The 25,195-nt window shown below is 53.6% G+C and overlaps 10 protein-coding genes across 10 annotated transcripts; 6 read left to right on the plus strand and 4 right to left on the minus strand.

Annotated features, from left to right (window-relative positions):
* The first annotated feature begins 203 nt into the window (after positions 1–203).
* DICSQDRAFT_97818 (pre-mRNA-splicing factor SLT11) lies at positions 204–1,672 on the plus strand. Its single transcript, XM_007361261.1, has 7 exons — positions 204–320; positions 373–401; positions 452–715; positions 766–932; positions 984–1,125; positions 1,179–1,306; positions 1,367–1,672. Exons 1-7 carry the CDS (start codon positions 254–256, stop codon positions 1,527–1,529), a joined length of 960 nt encoding a protein of 319 aa, XP_007361323.1. The 5' UTR covers positions 204–253; the 3' UTR covers positions 1,530–1,672.
* DICSQDRAFT_165759 (alcohol oxidase) lies at positions 1,660–4,129 on the minus strand (the record flags this gene model as incomplete). The annotated part of the gene is made up of 15 exons (XM_007361262.1): positions 1,660–1,692; positions 1,742–1,866; positions 1,923–1,996; positions 2,051–2,177; positions 2,233–2,299; positions 2,353–2,376; positions 2,430–2,721; positions 2,772–2,820; positions 2,887–2,941; positions 2,994–3,073; positions 3,125–3,293; positions 3,349–3,492; positions 3,555–3,641; positions 3,704–3,859; positions 3,923–4,129. The coding sequence occupies 15 exons, from the start codon at positions 4,127–4,129 to the stop codon at positions 1,660–1,662; spliced, it is 1,689 nt and encodes a 562-aa protein (XP_007361324.1).
* Positions 4,130–5,358: 1,229 nt separating this feature from the next.
* On the plus strand, positions 5,359–6,828 carry DICSQDRAFT_143418 (uncharacterized protein; the record flags this gene model as incomplete). The annotated part of the gene is made up of 3 exons (XM_007361263.1): positions 5,359–5,412; positions 5,749–6,318; positions 6,376–6,828. The coding sequence occupies 3 exons, from the start codon at positions 5,359–5,361 to the stop codon at positions 6,826–6,828; spliced, it is 1,077 nt and encodes a 358-aa protein (XP_007361325.1).
* A 1,658-nt stretch (positions 6,829–8,486) lies between these two features.
* DICSQDRAFT_177442 (alcohol oxidase) lies at positions 8,487–11,411 on the plus strand (the record flags this gene model as incomplete). The annotated part of the gene is made up of 19 exons (XM_007361264.1): positions 8,487–8,575; positions 8,633–8,715; positions 8,777–8,873; positions 8,927–8,954; positions 9,006–9,028; positions 9,077–9,099; positions 9,161–9,222; positions 9,278–9,469; positions 9,522–9,605; positions 9,662–9,836; positions 9,901–9,936; positions 9,986–10,063; positions 10,173–10,275; positions 10,349–10,558; positions 10,612–10,775; positions 10,834–11,108; positions 11,173–11,196; positions 11,250–11,297; positions 11,352–11,411. 19 exons carry the CDS (start codon positions 8,487–8,489, stop codon positions 11,409–11,411), a joined length of 1,854 nt encoding a protein of 617 aa, XP_007361326.1.
* Positions 11,412–11,590: 179 nt separating this feature from the next.
* On the minus strand, positions 11,591–12,991 carry DICSQDRAFT_165762 (uncharacterized protein; the record flags this gene model as incomplete). Its single annotated transcript, XM_007361265.1, has 4 exons — positions 11,591–11,749; positions 11,806–11,919; positions 11,975–12,904; positions 12,956–12,991. The coding sequence occupies 4 exons, from the start codon at positions 12,989–12,991 to the stop codon at positions 11,591–11,593; spliced, it is 1,239 nt and encodes a 412-aa protein (XP_007361327.1).
* Positions 12,992–13,125: 134 nt separating this feature from the next.
* Positions 13,126–14,717, plus strand: DICSQDRAFT_97824 (DNA glycosylase; the record flags this gene model as incomplete). Its single annotated transcript, XM_007361266.1, has 4 exons — positions 13,126–13,627; positions 13,679–14,090; positions 14,158–14,319; positions 14,367–14,717. Exons 1-4 carry the CDS (start codon positions 13,194–13,196, stop codon positions 14,715–14,717), a joined length of 1,359 nt encoding a protein of 452 aa, XP_007361328.1. The 5' UTR covers positions 13,126–13,193.
* Positions 14,718–15,058: 341 nt separating this feature from the next.
* Positions 15,059–17,281, plus strand: DICSQDRAFT_49258 (N-myristoyl transferase; the record flags this gene model as incomplete). Its single annotated transcript, XM_007361267.1, has 9 exons — positions 15,059–15,520; positions 15,581–15,611; positions 15,668–15,795; positions 15,849–15,940; positions 15,996–16,112; positions 16,169–16,339; positions 16,416–16,749; positions 16,809–17,084; positions 17,159–17,281. 9 exons carry the CDS (start codon positions 15,059–15,061, stop codon positions 17,279–17,281), a joined length of 1,734 nt encoding a protein of 577 aa, XP_007361329.1.
* A 348-nt stretch (positions 17,282–17,629) lies between these two features.
* On the minus strand, positions 17,630–19,350 carry DICSQDRAFT_165765 (UFD1-domain-containing protein; the record flags this gene model as incomplete). The annotated part of the gene is made up of 7 exons (XM_007361268.1): positions 17,630–17,938; positions 17,998–18,145; positions 18,199–18,648; positions 18,701–18,989; positions 19,052–19,182; positions 19,234–19,292; positions 19,342–19,350. The coding sequence occupies 7 exons, from the start codon at positions 19,348–19,350 to the stop codon at positions 17,630–17,632; spliced, it is 1,395 nt and encodes a 464-aa protein (XP_007361330.1).
* Positions 19,351–19,682: 332 nt separating this feature from the next.
* Positions 19,683–21,552, plus strand: DICSQDRAFT_49839 (T-complex protein 1; the record flags this gene model as incomplete). Its single annotated transcript, XM_007361269.1, has 7 exons — positions 19,683–19,719; positions 19,779–19,831; positions 19,893–19,982; positions 20,033–20,284; positions 20,341–20,598; positions 20,658–21,133; positions 21,189–21,552. The coding sequence occupies 7 exons, from the start codon at positions 19,683–19,685 to the stop codon at positions 21,550–21,552; spliced, it is 1,530 nt and encodes a 509-aa protein (XP_007361331.1).
* Positions 21,553–21,648: 96 nt separating this feature from the next.
* Positions 21,649–25,093, minus strand: DICSQDRAFT_49121 (ARM repeat-containing protein; the record flags this gene model as incomplete). The annotated part of the gene is made up of 16 exons (XM_007361270.1): positions 21,649–21,809; positions 21,865–22,102; positions 22,162–22,239; positions 22,289–22,639; positions 22,691–22,768; positions 22,824–22,948; positions 23,010–23,195; positions 23,251–23,524; positions 23,579–23,856; positions 23,909–23,982; positions 24,036–24,166; positions 24,221–24,380; positions 24,441–24,562; positions 24,617–24,690; positions 24,740–24,881; positions 24,938–25,093. 16 exons carry the CDS (start codon positions 25,091–25,093, stop codon positions 21,649–21,651), a joined length of 2,628 nt encoding a protein of 875 aa, XP_007361332.1.
* Positions 25,094–25,195: the final 102 nt, after the last annotated feature.

Raw genomic sequence — 25,195 nt, forward strand, 5'->3', positions numbered from 1 at the left:
TGATGGAGTAAGCTGCATAAGATGGAACATACAGTTGCCCATATACGATACGCGGGACGTTGCAAGACCAGGATGATCGCGAATGTAAAGTAAGTTCCCTTCTGTGCTTAGCTGTAGGCGCCGTGGCGTGTCGGCTGACTAAGCAGACGTTTCGTACTAGTGCCCGAACCTGAGGGTTACCGCGAACATCTCTCGTTCGTGGACCTCCATCAATACCTCTTCCTACCGCTTCTAGTGATTCTCGCTGTCTAAGATGCCGAAGGCGGATATCAACAAGGTTGGCTGGGAGCAGAGCGAATTCCCCATCCTTTGCGAAACTTGTGAGTATCGCACGCGTTCGCCACCCATTGTATACACTAACTGGGACTTCAGGCCTGGGTGACAACCCATTCGTCCGCATGGTGCGTTTATGTTGCGTTACTGTCTATGCCGATACCTTACTTTGGTGCAGTCAAAACAGGAGTTCGGGCGCGCCTGTGGCACCTGCGCTCGCCCCTTCACCGTCTTCCGTTGGAATCCGGGCACCGGCATGCGCTTCAAAACCACTGTGATCTGTCAGACTTGCGCCAAGATAAAGAACGTCTGCCAAACATGTCTTCTTGACCTGGTTTATGGTCTACCGACACAAGTTCGCGACACTGCGCTTGGGATAGAAAGTGAAGCACCGACGAGCGAGATCAACAGGGAGTATTATGCTCAGAACATGGAGAACAAGGTATGCAAGATCTAGCTACCCGGGAAAGCATTTATTTAGCGTACGAATAGCTTGAAGGCGCGAAGTCACTGCTCGACGTGGACAAATCATCGAGCGCAGGGAAGGAAATGTTGAAGCAGCTCGCGCGAACCGACCCATATTACAAGCGTAACCGCCCACACCTCTGTTCGTTCTTTGCGAAAGGAGAATGCAATCGCGGAGACGCATGTCCTTACAGGTACGATTTGAAGCCTTCGTCGCCCGTCGCATAGCCTCATACTCGCATCAGACATGAAATGCCCGTCCAGAACGAACTCTCGAAACAAAACATCCAGGATCGTTACCACGGTCGTAATGACCCTGTTGCGAAGAAGATATTGTCCACTCATGCCGCAAATATGGGTTTGCAACCCCCAGAAGACCAGAGCATCGTATGTTCTTCCATTCTAGCCTCTGCTCGAAGGTGTACAACTGATCCATCTAGACATCTCTCTTCTTGACATCGCTCCCCGCCAATGCGACTGAGGAGAGCATCCGGACGCGAGTTCTTAAGTCACTACCTGCAGTTCAACCTTCGCAGTTGAAGTCGGTGGTTCATGTCGCGAAGACAAGGTGGGTCATTGCTTTGCTCCAGCTCTTTGCCCCGTACCCAACTCATTTTTATGTTCTCAGATGCGCGTTCGTGAATTGGAGAGATAGAGCGACGGCAGAGTTGGCAGCTCAGGCGTGGGCTAACGGCCTCGAGATTGGTGGGGAGACTGTCGGCATTCGTTGGGGCAGAAGCAAGGGCGCATCCGGCGCAAAGCCTGCTCCTGTCGCTGTCCAGGCGTCGTGAACATTCCGTATGTGTTGTCGACCATGCTCCTGTAGACCCTTGTATGTTACTGTACTACTAGTTCACAGGATTCGGTACGATCCTCGAGCACACGTTCTTTGCTTCATCGGGGACCAAGGCGTTGTCAAAATCACCTAATCAACCCCCTGATAATGTCGGACGCCTGTGAATGGGATTAGGGAAGACCCATCTACAGCGCATTGTTTGCTTACTCTTTCAGCAATCGCGTACACAGTCGATTGCGGATGTGCAGCGATCAGCATGGGGATAACAGACGCGTCCACCACTCGCAAATTAGTTGTGCCATAGACCTTCAGCGTCTTCGGATCAACCACACCTGAAGAGATTTATGTTAACGATCGAGCTGTCCAAAAACCTAGCTTTGTCTCCTACCTCCACGCTCTCGTGACACCATGGCTGCAGTGCCCACAGGATGGTAGACTGTTCCCATGAACGTCTTGATATAACTGCTCCGCCAGGTTAATGGGACGAAAGCGGTGTATCTCATGAAGAATACCCACTCTAGCCACTCATCGTCGGTGGTTACGTTGCTCGACGGCTCGTGCGCATTGACAATTAATGATGCAAGAGGCTGGGTCTGGGCAATCTGCCTGACAAATTTGGTCCCTTCGAGCACGACCTGCAGATCTAGCGATTACGCAAGTGAGCTAACGGCAGCGGGGTTTGTCATGCGTATGCGCACCTATGTACTTATCGACGTATTTGGGATCGATTGCCGGAGGCGTCAGGGGATTAGTGGAATTGAGATGCTTTGCGAACTCGTTAGTCGTCGATCATCCCAGTTGCAGTCAGTGAAGCTTACCACGGTACCACGACTGAACGGGTGCTAGAGGCGCATTCATCAGTGCCCATGCGATGACCGAATACTGACTGACCCACCATGTTGCCCATGTACACTGTGAGATACGCCGCACCCGGAGTGGGACTGGCTGCCGTCACCCCTCCTCCAGGGAACATGATATATTCTACATGCCCAACGTCCGCCGTGTCCAACCAGCCTTGTTGGATCTCATATTGTGCCTTGGTCAAAGCCGGTAGGCCCGACGCACGAATGAGCTCTTCAGCCTGTCCTTGTAAGTTGGAGAGCACGACATCTGAGACGATTGTCTTTAGCGGAGGGAATACCAACGCGAATTGAGCGGATGCAAAGATGCCCGTTCCGTTCTCCGCGCTGGAATCAGGTAAATGTGTATATCTGGGAAATTCAAGGCCATGACGTACTACTCCGCTTGTTGCTCGGCCAAGTATGTTTGGTCGTTTCTGAGAATGTCTATTGGGGCCAACAACGTCGCCGATAATGAGAATAAGACATGCGAACAAATCCGTGGAAGCTTACCGTACGTGAACGTCGTATTGATGATCTCAAAATCTTGGGTCAGCAGTGTATGGTCCTATTCATCGGATGTCAGCCAATGACACGCTTCCCGCGAGGTAAAGTCAGACCTGGAGATTCTCCCCGACCCCGGGTAGGTCAATCAGGGTCTTGATGCCCGCGTCTTCAAGAATCGACTTGTTTCCGATCCCTGGAGCAAGTTCAAGCTTGCTCTTACTATAGCCGAAAATAATTGTCTTACCAGATAGCTCCAGGAGATGGGGTGTCTGGAAAGCGCCTGCCGAGAGTACGACTTCCTTCCGTGCATAAACGGTACCGTTGGTACCAGTGCTGTTCAAGGCCACAACGTCTACGCTAACCGCCCGCAAATCTTGTGAGCTTGCGCCGCGGACGATATTGACTTTCGTAGCCTATTGAAGGTGTGAGGACCTAGTATACTACTGAGGGCACAAGTAGGCTCCTTACTTGAGTAGTGAGATAAACGGTGAGGTTTGGCCTATCGGAACTAATGTTATAATACGTGCTTGCGGCGTACGACCGCTTGCCGACATTCTTGACCCGATCAACGGCCATTTCCAGGTTAAAGATGCCCGTTGCATTTCCCTCATACTGTACGATATTCATATGCAATGAATTGTGGATGTCGAAAGACGAGATTCCACCACACGTACGGGGTCGCTATTCGTGGGAATACCTAACTTGTTAACCGCTTCCACGAACGGGTCGGTGATATTCGTGTACAGGACATTGTAGGATGGCTGGACAGGTTCATCACGCATCATAGTTGGCTCCCGAGGCGAGCGACGTAGAGCGGACTCACCTGGACTGGGCCATCCCGTCCGTGAAATGTATAGAACGTTTTGTTCGAGACCTGTGGGCCGTCCGGGAAGTATTGCTCAGGCGTTGGGGCCGAAATGGTCTCGGTCTTCCTGAAATATGGCAGGAGCGAATTCCAATTCCACCCCTCCGCGCCCAGCTATGTCTAATGTGAGCCCCGGGTCCCTTGGGAGAGAGAACGAAACCCGAATGTGGTGCTGACCTTCTCCCAGGCGTTGTATTCCGTAGCGGACGCCCTGTCCCATGCCATGAAGTTGAGCCCGCTGGAGCCACCAAGCATCTTGCCTCTGGGTTGCGCCACTACGTTGCCATTGAGCGCGCTCTGCGGGACGCTGGTAAACTTCCAGTCGAAGTTCGGATTTCCTATGGCTTGTCCGAAGAACTCTGGTCCCGAGTCAGATAGACACATGATGTCACATTGTTCAGAGCCCACCGGGTGTGTCAACGAGGGGCTCATTGACGTGGTGAGTGCCAGCTTCGATGACAGCTACGGTTGTGTGCGGGTCTTCACTGAGGCGCGCCGCTACCACGAGTCCAGCTGTTCCCCCGCCTAGCGTACGAGGCAGGTGAATTCGGCATACATAGCGCTGGGCAGGCCAATGGAAACGACGCGCACCTACGACGACATAATCAAAGGTTCTGTGGCTTCCTACGCTGCGATGAGCGCTTGGCATCCAGGATGCAAAGTATGATGGACGCATATACCTGAGCTTGCCGAAGAAGCATACACCACGGTGCACAACAACTGGGTTGCGAGTGCGATGAGCCAAACCATGCTGACAAAAGATGGTGGGTAAGACTGCAAGCAGGCAAGGACCGTGATCCACAGTGTACGGCCCATTCGTACATATATCAGGAATCCGGCTAAAGATTTACGACATTACGCGGGGTCTCTCAGACCGGAATGATACGACGTGGGCATTGGAAGCGAACAATGCGCCCCCGAGGGAGAAGTCGCAGGCATCCAAGGATGCACGCCCAGTACCCTCGCCGACGACCTTGTGATGAAGCGCAGTTGGCAGGCAGGCCTTCCGATGCCTTGACAGAAGCCAGATCCGTGACGAGGCGCGTGGTTGTAGAAACGTCTATAGCATTCCGAGTGGCATCCTCGACAGAGATAGAACTCCTAGCACGACTTCGTCTCTGAACGGGTGCCCGAGAGGAATACAACAGCGCTGATCCGTCTCGATGTCAGCGCGGCGACATTCTTGACAGTTAGAGAGTACTCACGTGGTGGGTTTCAGCGGTGAGGAAGGCGGAGATAAGCATTCTTCTTCGCCTTGTATGCCAGGTTTAGCACCCGGCCTCGTACGACATCGGAAAGCGCAGATACGTGCATAGGCTCGGCCAAAGGCCTGGAAGTACTTCTGAGATATAACGGGAACTGCAGCGCAGCAGGTGAAGTAAAATCCACTGGCAATGTGGAATAGAAGACCGATTGATGATCAGCGTTCAAGTGAGATCACCACTGATTGTCATGTGTGGAGGGGCTGTTTGCTATCAACAACCGCAGACAGCGTTCCGTAATGCCGAACGGAAGCACATACGTGAACGAACTTGCTACGTCCGACGGGCCTATGTAGCAGCTATCTGCATGCCTGAAAGGCCTCGAGCCACTCTGCTGCCAAGCTCTCTTAGATGACAGGCAAGCATAATCATGCGCTGCATGATGAGATTTACAGGCTTTCGATGGTATGACTCGGAGGGGATCGAAAAGGACGAGTCGTGATGGTGCAAATAGTAAATATATACTACATACGCAGTACTGAACAACGTTGACTATATGGGCGCTCATAGTGGCTTGGCCGGACCGCCATTTATCGGAACGCTAAGCGCCTGCAGCGGGAACAACTCTGACCTCGACCATGAGCGCACTTCAGACAGATCACGACAGAGGCAAGCACTTCTCTCTTCTACGTCGCCCACTTTGACGGATACTAGATTTTAGCTCTCGCTGCGCTCCGCGCACTTCGCGGCACCTGTACCGCTGCCATCGATGCACTTCAGCAGCCTTCCACCGCCGAGCAGTTCTCAATTCTTGCTTCGCGTCCCACCCTCGCGGTCATCCATAAAGACTTTCAATCTCTCCTGACCTTGATATACACATCCACAACAAAAGTCACGTTGGTGCTACGGCCCACAGAGCCTGCACCGAACGCTGCACTTGCACCTATCAGGGACCTCGGGACCTCGATCACCTCACTCGCGACGTGTGCGACACTATTTCACCTCTATGGCACCACGCTTGCGTCTGAGACTAGACTACTTGCGAGTGATGTTATTGAGGCGGTACGCTCCCTCGCAATGATGTTCGTGGAGGATGCGGGAGGAGATTACCTGGTCCGCACAGGCGCGGTCCACGACATGGTAGAGAAGGCGCGTCGTGAGCTCCCAGCTGATAACATCGCGGCCGTGAGGAAGCGCTGGAGAGCAGACAGAGGCATGCTCGAGGATTCCTTGGAGGATATCAATGCTATGGTCGAAGACGCAGGGGAGGGAGAGGATCTGGACGCAGACGAGTTGGATGATGAGTGGGATGAGCTTGGTTTCGGTTCCACCAAGAAAATGTCCGACGATGAACTGGAGCGCACAAAGAAGGTCAGCCCTCCATCAACGCTCTTTGCTCTTTCATTCCCGATCTCAACACATGTCTAGATCCAACCCCTCGTGCGCTTCGTTACTCTTCTCCATAAGAGGGTTGTACCCGACGTACTAGGAAGCCTCTCAAATCCACCACCGAGTACTGATGCTCTTAATCAGGCCCTCGACATCTTGCCCTCGCTGTCCAAGTCGGTCGTTGTCGCTGTGGAGGAAGTCGTCGCGGCGTTATATGCACCTCAAAAACCCGCCGCGCTAGCGGCCTCGATATCCACTTTGGTCGAGACGATCCACGCAGTTCATACATCAGTGACTGTTGACATGCTCCTTCCGCCTGCTGATCTGGAAAGGGCGATGGGCGCGCTTAGCATGGACAGCTCGAAGGGCGGCGGCGAGAAGGCGGCGAAGGATCCTAGGAAGTGGTTCGAGTCATGTCTTGCGCAGATAGACAAGTCAGCGAAGGCTGTAGGCGTCATGTTGCAAGATCAAGTGAATAATGGTACCTCATGATGATCGATTTGGGCGATTGGTGAGTAACGCGAAGCTCAATACTCCCTCGTTCCGTGAGTAAGCTTTGGAAAAGTGCTTGTCTATAACGACCATCTCCAGGATGCAGACACGGGCGGATCGTTGGGTAGTTGTTGACGACTGCCTTCTGCAGATCTACTCTCTTCGCGGGTCTCAAAAGTAGTAGCAAAGAACCCCTGCAGAGAATATCACCACATGCTCAATGGGCGGCGAACAGGCGCAGGGACATGCATAGAATGTGTTCTATGATATGGAAGGAGACCTTCTACAACCCGCGATGCAACCGTTATTGCCTCCGCCTGATAATCAAAGCCTGTCCTCTGCGTTTACTCACAATGATGACTTTCTAAAAGATAGCTATTATCCGTACTTCGCACTCCGACAGCGCCCCACGCAAGCTCGAGCAACATTAGGTCTCGCACGTTGTACACACCGTCTGTTATGCTATTCATCTCCCAATGCAATCACTATTTGAAGACGATGACGTCTCCTGGCGGTCAAGTTTGGCCTCAGGGACACGGAGTTCGACCATATCATCGTTACGAGCGTTCATGCAAGTCTTGCTGTAGCAACCTTGTGAGCCCGCCCAAAGCTCATTAGGGCTGCGATCCTGTTTCTAAGCAGACCGCTCCCAGGCTCCACAAAGATCCGGAAGCCACGGAAGATGTGTTGGAAGCAGGGGAATGGCATACAGGCGCTGATGGGATCATTGTCCCTGGTGTGCCTCGGGTTCTTCGGTCAGTTCGTTCTGGAACGCAGGACTGACAGGCGTTACTTTGTGCGACTTAGGATACAACTAGGGCTCCAACTTTCTTTGAGTAATAACACGCCAGAGGCCGCATCATACTCCTGGTCTCAAACCCTCGCTCGGAAGCCTGTGTCATGACACCTTTCAAGTAGCAAAGCCATGGAGGGTTGTCGACCGTAAGTGAACGGAGATCGTCACGGCTGTAGTACAGAGGCTCAAGGGCCCACGGCTGGCACCCAGATAGACTTCAGTGGCTGCAATAGGTGAGCGGCAATATGAACTTTAGTTATTCTGTCTTAACCCTTCATGGAGTTTTAGTACAGTCAGTGCGGGAGCATGCTATACCTCCTCGTACTGTAAACACTTTCCTGGAGCTAGTTTCTGGGAAGTAGTTCGTCTGTTATGGCTGTTTAGCATGCCACTATTACTCGTTATCAGTCACTGTTCTGGCTGCATGTGGCGATCGTTCGACCGGCACAAGCGATATGCCGACCCGCTCTAGTCACGACTGTCACTGCTCGCAGCACGGATTCTCAGGAAACATAACTTCGTGGTAAGTAAGCATATCAGAACCTACATGACATGTCCTCTGACAGAGAAGCAGGTTCTTTCTACATGTCTTCGACTGATCATCAAGACTGTCTTTTGCTCTTACTCACGGCGCTGAGTCCTTTGCGGCGAAGCTGCCGTTCGCCCTTGGGGTTCCCACCCGGCCTTTACAGATTCAGCAATACTGAGTCTAGGCATGATCGCCGAAGCTGTATATATTCCCACTTGCTTGCCAAATTCTTTGACCAGCCATCGCAACATCCACCCCAAAATTGCCTCGCCCACTAGTTGTGTTCATACTCCACAAACTCAAAGTATCAGATCATTAACATAGACTACAATGATGACACCGGACCAGTTCTGTTCTCAAGACATGCGGTTCGACTACGTCGTCGTCGGCGGAGGGACCGCAGGTCTCGTTGTGGCATCTCGGTTAGCCCTCGGTAGCTTGCGATGATATCCGTTTGCTGTGCTGACCAAGCTGTTTAGCCTCAGCGAAGACCCGGAGGTCAGAGTCGGTGTCCTCGAAGCAGGAGAGTGGCACAGAGACGTTGAGGCGGTCACTGTCCCGGGTGCGTCGTTCCCTTTGGTTCCGTCAGGCCGCAGCTCATTCTCACGCACTGCATGCCGCAGGGCTGACCGGCACCACACTAGGGGACCCGAATTATGACTGGCGCTTCACGTCGGTTCCGCAGAAGTACTCCAATGGCCGGCGGGTACCGCAACCTCGGTATGCCCATGGTCTTCATCCCTTGGAACATAGGTCATGACATATGTGTTCAGAGGCAAAGGCTTGGGGGGCTCGTCACTTGTGAGCAAAAAATGTCCGTCCCAACTTTACGCGGACTCACGGATCTCGCAGATCAACTTCACTGGCTTGAACAGGTGAGCAGCACTGTGACTCCTACATGTCCGGAAGATAATCCTCTGCAGAGCTTCCGCTCGTGAGTATGATGGTAAGCAAGAAACCAGATTTTGCGCCTAGGATTCCTTCACGCCCATGCCCTTTTTCCACAGCCATGCAGGATCTAGGAAACCCAGGGTGGAATTGGCAAGAGATGTTGAAGTACATGAAAAAGGTGAGGTTCTCATACAACAGCTATTGAAGTCGCTTAAAAGCCCATCCTCGTGCAGGGAGAAAGGACACAGCCACCCTTGGAGGAGCGGCAGGCTACTGCGGAATCTCACTTGCTCGTAGACCCCGACCCTCGGTGGCACGGAACCTCGGGTCCTCTTGCTAAAGGGTACTCTACATATTTTCCAGCACTGCATGTCCCTATCGTAGATGCTCTAGAGAGTCTTGGTGTCAAGAAGAACTTCGAGCCAGTGGGTGATCATCTCTTGCTCCAGACGTTTGCCTGATGCGTAGCAATGGTAGAACGATGGCACGAGCACCGTCGGTTCACACACTATTTTCTCGTCGGTCGACCCGCAAACTGCAACCCGTAGCCACTCCTCCGCTGTGAGTCTTGAATGTGTGGTGATGAAGGGACTGTACTTACGAAAACCACCACTCAGGCTTATTATGAACCCTGCAAGGATAGGCCGAATCTCAAAGTCCTTCCCGGGTCGCTGGCTTCGCGTATCAGGTTTCGTCAAGGGTCACATCCTCTAGTAGCAGAGGGAGTAGAGTTTCTGAACGCTGGCAAGCAATATCTCGTTTCTGCTGAACGAGAAGTCATCCTATGTGCCGGTAAGATCTGATCCATGCTGTCAGTTCGCTTCATAAGATGATGTCCTTATTAAAATACGCTTAGGCGCGTTTCAGTCGCCGCAAATACTGGAGCTTTCAGGTACGTCAGAAGCACTTCTGAGTGATAATCCATATCAATGTTTCAGCAGGAATCGGGAAGAAGGAGGTCCTTAGCAGTTGCGGTATCGAGACACTCGTCGACCTACCTGGCGTTGGAGAGAATCTTCGTGAGTTGACATACCTCATCTCTTTTCTCAGTGCCAATCGGAACTCACACTGCTTTCCATAGAGGTGAATTGATATGTCTGCCGTCTTCAAGCAATCCTGACGACCTTTAGGATCACCCGTACATCTGCACTGTCTACGAAATTGATGACAACATCGAGACAATCGATGCCGCTGCGGAACCCGCTTGGTTTACTCAGCAGCGCAAGTTATAGTAAGTAGTGATGATTCGCGCTTGCCCCGTGACGACAGACCCGTCCTCAATGGTGTCGTTCCACCCCCAATAGCGACGAGGAGTTGAAGGGTTATCTTTCATCCAATCTATCGCCGCTATATGCATTCCTTCCCTCTAAGGCATTCGCTTCTGTGGAGCAAGTCAAACGGTGGAAGGCCCAATTTCAGACGTGTATCCTAGACGCTCCGAGCGGTCTCAAGAAGCAACTCGCCATTCAGTCAAAGTGGTTCCTGGAACCGGATAGTCCCTCTGCCGAGGGAGAGTAAGTCAACAAAGAGGGTATACGCCTGCGCGCAGGACTGATCGAGCGGGCAGGGTTATACCTTTCAACGGCTACTTTGTCACTCCCGGCCTGCCGATCAAAATGGAGCCAGGGAAACGCTATTCCTCGATGCTCTGTGCCGTTATGAACCCTCTTTCCCGTGGCTCTGTCCATATCACCTCGAGCGAACCAACGGCACCCCCAGCCATTGATCCTAGTAAGCTCCTCCCCAATTCTTGTATAACACTAGCACTGAAACGGCTTGCTATGCGCAGACTGCTTCTCAAACGCACTTGATCTCGAGATGCTCCTCGCAGTTCTCAAATTCGCTCGTGAGGTATACGAGACCAGCCCCATTAGGCAGCATGTCGTCCGACGAATCATGCCCACCGTGGAGGACTATAGGACGGACGACACACTGAAGGAGTACATCAAGAACGGCTTAGGGTGCGTCTATCACCCAGTAGGTACTGCAGCAATGATGCCGCAGAACGACGGCGGCGTCGTGGATCCTGAGCTGAAAGTGTACGGGACGAAGAATCTACGGGTGGTGAGTGTCTTTTCTTGCGAGAGGATGTAGATGTTCCATGTGTCAACCATGTCGCATCATCCAGGTTGATGCCTCCATCCTGCCAATGGTGAGCCCATCATCGAGTGGGTATTCAATGCGAGTCTAAATATATTACGACAGCAAATCGCAGCGCACACCCAAGCTACAGTGTATGGGATCGCAGAGAAGGTGCGTGGCGCGTACATGGCGCAGGCATTCCATGGTGCTCAACGACCGGTGCAGGGGGCCGACATCATCAAAGAGACATACAAGCAAACACTCACTAGCTGTCTCTCGTCGTGAAAACTATCGCTACTCGCGGGATTCTGGATCATTACTCGGGATTTTTGCCCAGTTGTGAAATAGATGGATGACCGTATGGGTTGAAGCACTGAGGTTGGGTCGAATCGCGGCACCCGAAAGGTTTCCATCATTATGCTACAGGTGTAGAATAGTACAAATACACGATGCGACGTGTCACATCATTGCTGGGCTGCGAGACGCTCACGGTTACGGTCAGCTATTTCCTTGAAAGCAGCTCCAAGCAAATTAGGGTATCGCGCGATAGAGTGGTGGGCTCGCAAGACCTCTTCGTACCGCTGGATCTTCTCGGGCCCGGCCTGCAAGTCGAATGCATGCTTCTGCAGCGATCAACGTGAATATTGATGTCGAAATGAAACAAGATGATTCTACGCACAGCTTCGGCTTCTCGCTTCGCGCGGGCCTCCTCCCGCATCTTGTTCAGCTCCTTCCTCCGCTCTTCTTCCTTTTGCTTTCTGTTCAGCCCTGAATTAGGCGTCGAACCTCCCGGCTGCAGAAAGCGACGTCAGCGTTATCATGGTGACGCGTGAGGTTCCATGACATACTGCTCGCATGAATAGCTCGGAGTACACGGAAGAGTCAAGCAGGTTCAAATCTGTGGAGGCCCCAGCGGGCTTCCGCACGCCGACTTGATTGCTGGTTGGCGCGGGAGTTAGGGTAGTGGTTGGTATAGTCTCTTCCTTCTTAGCCGGAGTAGCCGCAGGCGGCTTGACAGGAGCAGAAGTCGAAGGGCCCGTCAAAATAGATCCCGCAGGCTTGTTCTTCTTGATTGGGGGTAGTTTGCGCTTTTTCGGAATAGGCTCGTCCATGGGATCGGGAGTAGACCTTATGCCCTCATCCTCTTTCACGCGCTTGACGGGGTCTGCAGCGGGTGGCTGGACGATTTTTCGCTCATCGCGGAACGTGATCTCCTTGTCCTCTTTCTTCGTCGCGGTGCCCTTCCCGCTCGTCTTCGCAGCTATCTTCCCATTCTTTCCCTTCACGCCGCTTTTCTTGCTAGAGTACTCCGTGTCCAGGTTGAAATCTTCATCATCGGTGATCACGACGTCAGGGTCATCGAACTCCTCGTCCTCATCGTCCGTCCAAACCACCGCTCTCCGCTTCTTCCCAGACGACTTGCTAGACTTGGAAGACTTCGACCCCTTGTCCTTCGCCCGTGACTTGCTTGAAGACGCTGTAGCATTGGATAACCTGCGCGTAGCGCTCGGGCCGGGAGAGAGTGGATGGGAGGCGGGAGGTGAAGCATCGGGGAGGAAGCGGGTGTCTTCGACGTCGCCATCGATGTCTATATCCTCGTCCGCGGCGTCGCCAGCATAATTATCCTCCTCTGAGTGGTTGGAGGCTCCTCCGCTGATTGTTCGTGCCTTCTTTGGTCTGGGGCCCAATGCATCCTGGGCGCTGGCTGCGGTCTCCGAGTCTTCGTCGTCCGAGTCTATCCTCTGGATACGTCGCTTGGTAGGCCTGGGCTCTGCAGGCTGACTTCCTCATCACATTAGGTCCATTACCGAGCGAAAAGCGCAACGTACGATGGAGGGTCTAGAGATCTTGATTTTGAGAGGCATGGCGGTAGGATAGGGAAGCACGCAAAGCAGACGCGCACGGTGTAGCATCTTGGCGTCTCTTGCGTGCTCTCTACCACTGCTACACAGCTACTCCTTCACAACTCCCAGTCTCTTGCTTATACGTGGGCCTCTACCTCATATCTCAACTATTCGCACTCTCTTGATTGAATCATTTACCGAGAATTTACCGCTTCTGTATGATATGTCAGTCGCGGTGCCTGCCGGTTTTCGAGCCTTACCTCTGCCCCTCGCCCAGCTTTCCCTCGCCGCTGTACTCAAATGCGGGCAATCGTTCCGATGGAGTATATTCCCTCTCGATGTACCTAGCAACTCAGCTCTGGGAACCAACTCTCCAACACATGAATACCGCCTCTGTCTGCGCGACCGCGTGGTATGCCTACGCCAAAGCCCGGACACACTCTTTTATCGCTCTGTTTTCCCTCCCTTGGTTTCTGAAGATGAGGAGACGCGAGAGGCCGGAACCCTTGCTTGGATCAGGGACTACTTTCAGTTGAACGTAGATTTGGTGGACCTCTACCGTCAATGGAGCTTGGCCGACCCCATCTTCAAGCGAATACAGGACCGGTTCGAAGGGATTCGCATGCTAAGGCAAGATCCGTTCGAAAATCTCATCTCGTACGCCTCTTTACACCATGGCGTAGGAAATGATTTTAAAGCACAGTCTAGCTTCATCTGCTCCTCAAATAACAACATATCCCGTATCACAAAGATGGTCACCTCCCTTTGTCGAACATACTCCCCTGCTCTCCTTAGCTTGCCTCCACCTGCTGGAACAAACCTGCCAGAAGAGGCGTATCACCCTTTCCCGTCGCCATCTGCGCTTGCAGCAGCAGACGTCACTGCAAAACTGCGAGCCCTTGGCTTTGGCTATCGAGCCGACTTCATACAAAAGACAGCCGCTATGCTAGTGGAAACCCACGGTCTTACGCGGAATCCCGAGACGTCCATGGAAGCATCAGAGGAGTGGCTCATGACGCTGAGACATCTGGGAACTCCTGAAGCGCGAGCCGAGTTGCTCAATTTCATGGGCGTCGGTCGCAAGGTGGCCGACTGCATCTTACTCATGAGTCTCGACAAGGTGCGTTCGTTTATCGCGTCGTGTACAGGCGAGTCGAGTTGAGTATTCATAACTCTTTAACTAACAGAGGGAGGTTATACCTGTGGACACACACGTGCAACAAATAGCAATTAAACACTACGGCTTTCGTGGTCCGACGAAGTCGGGTACCATGTCACCAAAAGTATACGAAGAATTGAGCTCCAAGCTAGCAGCAGTGTGGGGAGATTATGCCGGCTGGGCGCACTCTGTAAGTATCCTTCAGAGCACAAACTGAACGTACCTCACCCGACCCAGGTGTTATTTACGTCAGACCTCAAATCGTTCGCTGCATACGGCCTTGCTTCCCCTTCCGGACTATCGACGCCTTCTACCCCTGGCCTAACTCCAGATCGCAGTGTTAACCAACCCATGGATAGTCCCGGAGGGGCGACGCCGAGGAGCACTCCCAGACCTCAATCAACAAAACGAAAGCGGGGCGGTCCGAAGCGTTCTGGTGATAAAGCACCTTCATCGGAATCGGAGACGGAAGAGACACTGGCACAGCTCGAAGTCGCGGTGAAGGTCGCTCTCCCCGATGAGTCGGGACAGTCAACCCTGGTAGACCGCGTGAAGAGGCGCAGGCGAGGGAATGTCTCTGTCCGATAGCGTACATTTGCTTGTAACAAGCTGATGCACTGGATACTGCTGTACTTGGGTACCTCTAGATCACTGCTTCTGGGAACAATGCACCTGAAGTATATTATGTTTCAATTCTCCGGTGCATACTCAGACAGGTCCCAGAGGGCGCAAGTCATTTGTGTCAAACGCGATGTATGTTACGAACACGACAGATCTCTGTAATAAGGTTAACTGCGGTGCGCTCACCATCAGGAAGCGCCCTGTAGGGATGCACGTCATGTATCATACCTCAGACCACAACCAGGTTTTGAGACCTTGTCGAGATCTGCGTCTTCCCAGCCATCTACGTACCTCACTACCTCGTCAATATGTCCGAGCCGTCGACATCCCAACAAAAGGCTAAGGATAAAGTCGGGGACTCCGAGCAGATCGAGGAGAACCCACACCCAGACGAAGAGGACCACTCTGGGTCCGACGACGACTCTGAGCCCGATGCGGACGGGGACGCCCCCGAGACGGCTGCAGGCTCCTCGAGCACTGCGGTCCCCGTAGACACGCCAGGAACAGCGAGCAAGAAGAAAAAGAAGAAGCGGTCCAAGGCCGCGAAGGCCCTGAACGCGCTGAAGAGCGTCGGCAAGGGCAAGGACGCTATCCCTGACGAAGTCGTCAAGATCGTGCTCGACAAGGTGAAAGCGGAGGGTGGCGAGGCCGTCGCGGGGGCAGATGCGGAGACGGTCAGGCTGGCACTGGAGCAGATGAAGCTCAGGGATGTGCTTCAGGGCAAGACGGGCATCGGGGGGAAGAATAAGAAGGATACTGGAGGGCATAAGGTACGCGTTCTTGGGTCTCTCTCGGACAACGGTGCTTCGTGTGTACTCATGAGGGTACAGTTCTGGTCGACGCAACCCGTGCCACAACTTGGTACGAGCATCCGTTCTGCATATGTATCTTCAGCTAGCTGATAACGGTGTCTATAGGTGAGGCACCTCCGGAGGCCGATGGACCTATTGAGCCCTCAAAACCCGCGAGCGAGGTCCGCCAAGATCCGTACCCTCTACCAAAGGAGTTCACATGGTCATTCCTGGATATCAATGACACCGCTGAGGTGTGTACCATGGGTTGACTATGTCTTCGCATTGCCCTCATATTCCACTGCAGTTGAGGGAACTGTACGAGCTACTATCTGCCAACTACGTCGAGGACGACGACGAGTCATTCCGTTTCCAGTATTCCGCGGAATTCCTGTCATGGTATGGAGCTTCGATTTTTCTCGCTCAACGCGAAGCTCATGCTGCCTCCTTTCAGGGCCTTGAAGCCACCAGGCTATCACAAGGAATGGCATGTGGGGGTTCGAGTGAGTTCGAGTCGGAAGCTCGTCGCTTTTATCTCTGCCGTACCAGTGCAGATCCGAGTGCGAGACCAGTGAGTACCTCATGCCTGCCGCGCTATCCACCGACTAAGGGTTGCCTCATGTCTAGCGTGCTCAATGTGAGCGAAGTGAACTACCTTTGTGTGCACAAGAAATTGCGTTCGAAGCGGTTAGCACCCGTGCTCATCAAGGAGGTTACACGACAATGTAACCTTAAGGGTGTTTTCCAGGCGCTGTACACCGCAGGAGTCGTGATTCCTACCCCGGTATCTAATGCTCAGTACGTGCAATCTGTCATCTTCACGTCTCATACTCATAGTACTTGCTCAACGTCTCCCTCGTCACCACTCTCGCAGATATTTTCACCGCTGCATCAACATTCCCAAGCTAGTCGATGTTCGCTTCACGAGCGTGCCCTCAACGATGACGCTGGCACGCATGATCCGCCTGCACAAGCTCCCCGAGAAGCCGCGCTTGCTCGACCAGGGATTGCGCGAAATGGGAGAGCGCGATGTGCCGCAAGTGGTGGACCTCTTTGAGCGATACATGAAGCGCTTCTCGATGGTCCCAATTTACAACGAGGCTGACGTCGCCCACCAGTTCTTGAGCGGCCGTGGTGAGGGTCCCCGCGGAGCTGATAGCTGGAAGACGCCGCGCGATGGCCAGGTCGTGTGGACGTACGTCGTCGAGGTTAATTTTCTCTCAGCGCCTGCGTAAAGGGTTAACGCTGACTGGATGGCTTGGTGCAGAACCCGAAAACGAACAAGATCACGGACTATGTCTCCTTTTACTCCCTGCCTTCGACGATCATGCGCAGCACGAAGCATAACCTCCTCAACGCCGCGTACCTCTATTATTACGCCACGGAAGTCGCGTTCGAGGACGGCGCCGAGGCTAGCGGGCGGCTCAAGAAGCGGCTCGAGGAGCTCATCACTGACGCGCTCGTGATTGCGGATCGCGCCAAATTCGACGTGATGAACGCGCTTACGCTCATGGACAATGTGCCCTTTTTGCAGGACCTCAAGGTGCGTTACGTGCTCTTCTTTTTGACATCGATACGGGACCGCGGACTGATGACGGTGCTCGCGTCCAATCACAGTTTGGGCAGGGCGACGGTATCCTCAATTTCTACCTTTACAACTGGCGAACCGCCCCTCTGGCAGGACTGCGTGCCACGAGCGACACCTCAGTCGGAAGGGGTATTGGAGTAGTCATGCTATAGGTTGGACGGCAAGACTGGCCAAAGTTCGGGGTGATATACGGCTTTGATCGGAATGGGTGGAAGCGAGAAGTGATACAAATGTCGATGGGCCATGGTGAGCAGACGACGCTGGATGTAGAAACATGATCTATTGCCGTGCAATGAAGTAGCGATAAATTGTACAAGTGCTGCGGGCCTACATATACATGCGTGCGTACGATGCTTCCAATCTTGTTGTCGCCGTACAATGAGGAAAAGGGATGCTAGATGCTAGCGTGCAAGAACGTATTCTTATCCGAGTCCTTACATCAAGGGGTGAGAAATGGGCCTCTCTAGTCGCTCGACCCACGCAGAAGAGAACAACACAGGCTAGTCATCGCTGTAGTAGGGAATGTCCTCGTCATCATCAACACCGAAGTCCGGGGTAGGACTCCTCTCTCGTTGTGCTTGTTGTTGCTGAGCGCGACCACGAGAGGGGAGCACCGGGACGGACGCGCCCCCTGCTCCGACGGAACGCGGGGTCGAGCTTGCCGGCTGGGTAGGACGTCTGCCCAGCGTCTGACCGCCGGACCCCCAGGTAGTGGTAGAGGAGCTTTGCGCCTTGCTCTTGCCCTTGTCCGATGACGATGGCTGAGAGCGTCCAGTGAGAGTGTTGCCTGTTCCCGCAAACGAATTTGACTATTGCGCAACATCATGTGAGTAACGTGAGCGATGTCGCAGAATACAGCGGTGCATACCTGAGACGGGGAGGCCGATGGCTCCTGCGATGGAGGAACGTATGGCTGGATGTTGAAGCCGAAGAACAGTTGACCGAAAGGCAAGTTCAGCGGCGCAGGGACGTAGGCATCGTTGTCAAGAGCGTCGGCCGTGACGATTCGCTGCTTGCTGTCGCGGATGTTAGCGAGTCGTATGGTAATAACGGCCAGTCGATGACTTACTCAGTACGGATGATCTTGCTACCCTCCGGCGCAGCCTCCGCCTTCCTGTGGCTGATGCCCTTGCCCTTGGTCTTGCGTCCTTGCAGCGTCTCGCCCTTGCCCTTGAAGCTCTCCCACTGGTCCCCGCCCTTACTGATAGCAGGGCCCTTTGCAGCGGCGCCAGCGAAACCCATGGACGAAGATGGGCGTGACGATCCAGGAGTAGATGAACTGAGGTCGATGTTGAGTTTGTCGCGCATGGTAGGTTGTGGGGCCGCCTTGGGCCGCTCTGGCTCCACGTATCCTACGGGTGCGGCAAAGTCGACCTCGAGATCTGTGTCGAGCACACTGATGCCTTCGCCGCCCGGTTGCGTCTCCATCACCAAGAGACCAAAGACGATTGAGTTGTAGGAGATCTCAATTATATCACCCTGCGTTAGCGCGGAAAAGTTGCGCAATGCCTGCTCTAGACTGGGGGATAATGTCAGAATCGTACAAAGCGAGTTGGGGAGTCTGGACATACACGGCCTTAGGGTCGGAGATCTCGAGGAAATCGACGCTCTGAGCCTGGAGTTTGACTAGTTTACCCTTGGGAAGCTCGCAGCCGGTGATACGGATGGGGTCGCCTTCTTCCAAGCGCAATGTCTTCATCATCCACCGGGGCAAGTGGACGCACCCCTCTTCTGCGATGAACTCGAGGACACCGGCATGGGTAGAGGCCGCAGGGTTGCCGGGGTTGCGGAGCTTGAACATCCAAGGCGACTCGAGTTCCATGTTCGTGAGGTTAGCGAGCACAGAGGGAGGCATTATAACTAGACATCATGGAGGTTCAAGACCATCGCCAGACCGTTGGATCAAAAGTCGGTGCACGCACTCTTTCCACCATAACTGACATTATCTCGAGGACGCCCGGGAAGCATTGCGACGCTGTAGGCCTTAAAGTATTCGTCGTATGCGCGGGGATTTGGTCTTCCAATTCTCCTAGCAGCCATGCCACCGAATCCTCTGGATCGTCGGTGAGTATCAAGCATCCGGATATCCGCACTGCGGACGTACTGAGCTAACTGCGCGAAGAGGCCGCCAGGACCTCCGCCACCAAAGTGATCTTGATCAAACTACACGCCAATCAGCATAAAGAGCAAGTTGCAATGATTGACGACATACAAAATCCATCGTTGACGAACTGAAGATTGTCGTCGAGAGTAAAGGAGTGGGGTCGACGGTGGCTGAACGTGCCAAACGCGTAATCTCCGGCGCTTTCTATTCACGTGTGGCGGTTGATGGGCGTCTATCCTTCGCGTCGTGCGCGTCTCCGCCACATTTCCAGCCCTGGACTTTGCTCGCTGAGCCTCGCTCCACCTTCAGATTCCCCCATGTCCACCGCCGCTTTCGCTCCTGCTGTCCCGGCCGCGGTCGGGGCAAACAAAGCATTTGATGACAAGGTACGATATCTCATGTGATCTCGAATTAGAGAAAACCACTGATCGGTCCAACAGGGCAAACCTATGGAAGTCCGCCGGTCTAACATGGTCGCCGCAAAGGGTACGGATAGACAAATTCGCAACTTGGTCATTCCAGGTATTGACGGGACACGTATACAGCGATCAGCGATGCAGTGCGGACATCGCTGGGCCCGAGAGGAATGGACAAGATGGTGTGTACCGATATAATGCTTTGCCCAAGCACGACTGATATATCCCAAAAAACCTTTTCAGATCCAAACATCCAAGGGCGAGCTAATCATTACCAACGATGGTGCTACCATCCTCAAGAGCATCCAAGCTCTGCATCCGGCTGCGAAGATGGTGCGTGATCCCCACCTCTTCGCTCTTCTTGGGTCCTTACTCTACAGCAGCTTGTCGATCTCTCCGCCGCACAAGACGTGGAAGCTGGTGACGGTACCACCTCCGTCGTCGTTCTTGCGGGAAGTCTCCTTGGTGCTGCAGAGAAGATGCTGCAAAAGGGTATACACCCAACCGTCATCGCCGAGTCCTTCCAAAGAGCGTCGGCGAAGGCGGTAGAATATCTCACCGAAATCTCCACCCCCATTAACCTCGACGACAAGACTTCCCTCCTCCGTGCCGCGACCACCTCCCTGAACTCAAAAGTGAGTCGTCCGACGTAGTCTTGCCAAATCAATATGCGAACGTGCTTGCACTCCAGATCGTATCACAATATTCCTCCACCCTCGCCCCCATCGCCGTCTCTGCGGTCACTCGACTGGCTACTGCCACTTCTTCAAATGTCGACCTCCGTGATATAAGAGTGGTCAAGAAGGTCGGCGGCACGATCGAGGACACAGAGCTCGTAGACGGCGTCGTGCTCAACCAAAACGTCGTTACGACTGTCGGCGGGCCCACGCGGATAGAGAAGGCCAAGATCGGAATCATCCAGTTTCAGCTCAGTGCCCCAAAACCTGACGTCCGTCGCTATCTCTCCATTCTCTGATCTTTGCATTTCCTAATATGACCCTTGCGCAGATGGACAATACGGTCGTAATCAATGACTACCGTCAGATGGACAAGGTGATCAAAGAAGGGCGTCAGTATCTGCTCAACATATGTAAGAAGATCAAAAAGGCAAACTGCAACGTTCTCCTCATCCAAAAGTCTATCCTCCGCGACGCTGTCGACGACGTCTCGCTCACCTTCCTCAAGCGCCTCAACATCCTTGTCGTCAAGGACGTCGAGCGCGATGAAATCGAATTCCTCTCCAAGAGCCTGGGCTGCAAGCCCATCGCAGATATCGAGGGGTTCACGGAGGACAAGCTTGGGTACGCGGACCTCGTCGAGGAGACGACACACGCGGGCGCGAAAGTCGTGCGCATCACGGGCGTGAAGAACAGGGGGCGAACGGTCAGCGTGCTTGCGATGGGCAGCAACGGCCTTGTCCTGGAGGAGTGTGAGCGTAGTCTGCATGATGCACTCTGTGTTGTCCGCTGCCTCGTCAAGAAGCGGTATGTTGCATCATCGCGATGTAGCTGGTCTTGTCTACTTATCGTTCCGGCACAGGGCACTCATCGCTGGTGGTGGCGCACCGGAGATCCACGTCTCACGACTGCTCTCGCAATACGCGCACTCGCTCAAGGGCATGGAGGCATACTGCTTCCAAGCGTACGCTGATGCGCTCGAGGTCATCCCCACGACGCTCGCCGAGAATGCGGGTCTGAACCCGATCGCGATCGTCACCGAGCTCCGGAACCGGCATGCGCTCGGCGAGCGCAATGCTGGCATCAATGTCCGTAAGGGCTTGATCTCGAACATCCTCGAAGAGGATGTAGTGCAGCCGCTGCTCGTGTCGACGAGCGCGATCGAGCTCTCGACGGAGACGGTGTGCCTGCTGCTCAAGATCGACGACTATGTCCAGACACGATAGATAGTGGTAGTTGCAAATCAAGTGTACAGTTATATCGCATACTGCTAACTCCTGAGGTATCCTAATGCTGCATATATCCTTGTAGGCACTGGGCGGTCATCGGAGGGTGGCCTTGACAATGTTTCGGAGTTCGTCGTCTTCGCATCGTAGCCACCAGAGGCAGCTGTCGTCGTCGCTCTCCTTGAGGCGAATCGCTGCAAGCCCTTTCTTCGACCAGTTATCCGCAGACTCCGGCGCAATCACGATCTTCAAGTCTCCTATAGAAAGGGCGTGATCAGACACCTAGAGATGTGAAAACGTCTCCTGATATACCTTCAAACGGAGGCCGATCTCGTTCGGTCACTCTCAGCCGTCGCTGTAGCCCTTGTAATCGTCGCAGGACAGCATCGATAGAGGCCTCGCACCATCCTCGTGCAGCACCTGATTCCAAGGAGTTCCAAGTGGCTTCGAAATCTTGCTCCATGATACTACTTATGGTATTTGCGAGGGAGGGACCTGCTGGTTCCGATATGAAGGGCGAATCCAGTGCGATGAGGTCTGCCGCCCCTGACTATGATATGCGGAAGAGCTCAGGATGCAAGAGCGACGTGAAGGTCGCCTGACACTTACTCCAGTCCCAGTGGGAGGCTCCTCATCCAATATCTGAACCACCGGAAGTGGTGACATCCTTGACATTCGTGGAGAGCTCTGGAACAATGCGTTAACGAGAGATGTGGGGTCACGAGGTTGCACTCACACTTGGTATAGAACGGAGATCAGACGTCTGCGCTGCGAGGCTCAGATCGCCAGGCGTTATAGTCATTGTCATGGGGTCTTGGTATGACGACCTTCCCAGACCGCCATGCGAGCTGCCATCATCTGAGTGCCGTGAGCTGCTGCTGCTCTTTCGCCGCAGCTTCGGCGTGAGTCTAGGGGCTTCATACGCGGCATAGCGGAGCTTGCTTGGTAGTGGAGATGCCCGAGACGATGACGGCTCCGGTGTGTGAGGCTTGAGTGGCGGTGACTTCGGGACCAGAGAAGGTGAGCGTGAAGTCCCTCTTGGATGGTCTGCTTGGTACTTTTCCAGAGCAAGGACGAAGTCCGGTAACTGCAGCACGTAAGCTTGACCAATCCGGAGCTCAGTTGCGGAAGGAATCACCGCAGATGAGCGGGTATCGGCGAGAACACGCCGGAGAGTATCCTTCGACTGCGACAGAGTTGTGAATTGAACGCAACGCTTCGGGGATTATGTTAGAACAAGAATCTGTCAAACAGACTCTGTGTTAACGAACCCGTGCCAGATGTCTGCCGCTGCGATCCTGAAGACTTTTCACTGCCTCGATGGCTTGCGAAGGTATCTCATCGCAAGCAGCGGAGATGCGAAGCATTGTGATGAGACAAGCGTCTTGTATCGATGCTAGGACATGCACTTAAGTTAGCAAGGGGCACAAACGCGACTGTCAACCCGCGATACGAACGAGAGTAGGATGTCACGCGATCAGCAACTCCGCACAGCAGTTCGACAGGAGACAATGGCGATAGCTCCAAGTATTCGCAGAACAGAGCGGTGAGTATGACCATGAGCGTGGGACCGACCTCGTTCTCCTTGTCGGCGACGGAACTGAACAAGACACCAATACAGGCACTACGCCATATGCTGTCCGCTGCGTAGAGATCACTTGAGTGCAACGCGGAGCGGACTGCCAGTAAGTGACTGACCAGTATGAATGCGAGCTAACATCTCCTCCACAGCTTCTTGCAAGACGGGCCTCTTGTTCAGGGGCCCGTCGCCCTCAGCGGCATTCAGGACATTCTTGAGCTGTATGGCGTATGCTTCTCCGTCGTCGCCGCAGATGATATCCACAATCTCGAGGAGCCGTGGAAGGTGGTCTTCGGTGCCATGGACTGAAGACGATGGCAAGTCACCTTGGAGCGCCCTCGCATAGTACGACTCTACAATATTCTGGTCGACACGCCAAAGTGTTCGCAGGGTCTGCTGCAGCCGTCAGTGATGTGCAGTCCTGGCGCAATGACTGATTCTTTTTACCTGCTTCCGAATCAACTTATCCTCGCAGTCCAACGCTTTCATGATCCGTTCAACTTCCCATTCCTCTAGGACCGAGGGTATTTCGGGGGTAGTCCCGGCCCAAAGTTGAGGGTCCACAGACGAGAGACAGGACATGAACATATAAAGGGCGTTGGGCTCTTGGACAGCGAGGAGATGCCGCATTTCTTTGATGAACGATATGCCAGAGCTGGCTTGCACCTCGACAAGTAACTCAGTAGATGAGACGGAAACGCTCCGGAAGCACTGTTGAAGTAACGCTGCATAGGGTTCAAACGCATAGACATCAAACACTGTAAAACAAATTCTCACCATAAGCTGCCCGACCCCGATGCGCGTAATGACGGACTACGTCCGCAATGACCTCCAGATCATGCTTAGAAGGCCTGAGAGCAATGTTCAATTGTTGCAATGCGACCGCATGACTATATGAACAAACCCAAGCTGCGTGATGACCTCAATTATTCGGACGAGCAGTCTGCTCTCGGAAGGATGAGGCCGCTGAGACCAAGTGACGTCAAGGAGTCCCGACACGACAGAATGGTACTTGTCCTCTGGAAGATGTTTTCCCTATAGGCAACGCACGGTGTCAACGAGTGGCTTTCAAAATATCGATCCTCGCACCTTCAACAAACTCTCTGCCAAAGTAAATGCAGCGCTGACAACCGAGGGGTCTGAATCGCCAAGCCGTTTCCGCGCCTTGCTCGCTATGTCATGCAGAATGCCGGCATCGTACTCAGATAATTTGTTGAAGGCGAGAAGGGCACGTCGCTTCACGTCTGGTCTATGTCCACCATTTTCAACATCGTCGGTAAGCATGAAAGAAGGTGGAGGAGATCCTCACGAGTTATGAGACAATAAGTCGTGAAGACGCGTCTGTATGGCGGGTATGACATCCCTGGATGGAGACTGTATCAATGTATCGAGGGCCAGGCATATCCGGGATATTGCTGAGCTTTCTAGGTCCTAAGGGACATCATGCATATGCACATGTAGACGCATGAGAGGCAGGAGGCTTACCTTGCGGATAGAGTTGACTAACATGAGCTGCAGCTCGTGCTCCGCCGGCATGACTTCACCACAGAACAGGTATCCTGCATTGGCATTGTAGTCTGCCTCCCAATAGAAGCACAACGCGCATACCTGCACGCTTGTCCTGTATCGTCTGCCCGGCTTCTGCGAGATTAATCGCGTGTGGTAGCGCGAACTCGAGGTCGACATGCACGCCAGGGTTCACAGCCATAGAGCAGTAGAGTAGTAACACCAGATATTCCTTGCATTGTTTCTACGATAACAATGAGCCTCCCAACATGCAAGTACCTACACCTCCTCCAGACTGACCAGAGTCAAAGTCGAACGCGTGAGCTGGTTCCGGATGGTTTGGACTTCCGCGAGAAGTATCTGGTCGGCGGCCTGTGGCGTCGCGGTTTCTACTTTGCGCACAAGAGCGTAATGAGCCCTGCTCATTGCGCCTGACGACGAGAACGGCACATCCATAGCGTGAGTATTTGAGCGACGAGCAAGGGTCAACAACAGGGGGAGGACATAGCCGGCGGCTTTAGCGGAGGTGTCGAGCAAAGAAGCGATGGTGGCTCAAGT

This window comes from Dichomitus squalens (assembly GCF_000275845.1).
Source record: "Dichomitus squalens LYAD-421 SS1 unplaced genomic scaffold DICSQscaffold_2, whole genome shotgun sequence".
In the NCBI taxonomy this organism is placed as follows: domain Eukaryota; kingdom Fungi; phylum Basidiomycota; class Agaricomycetes; order Polyporales; family Polyporaceae; genus Dichomitus; species Dichomitus squalens.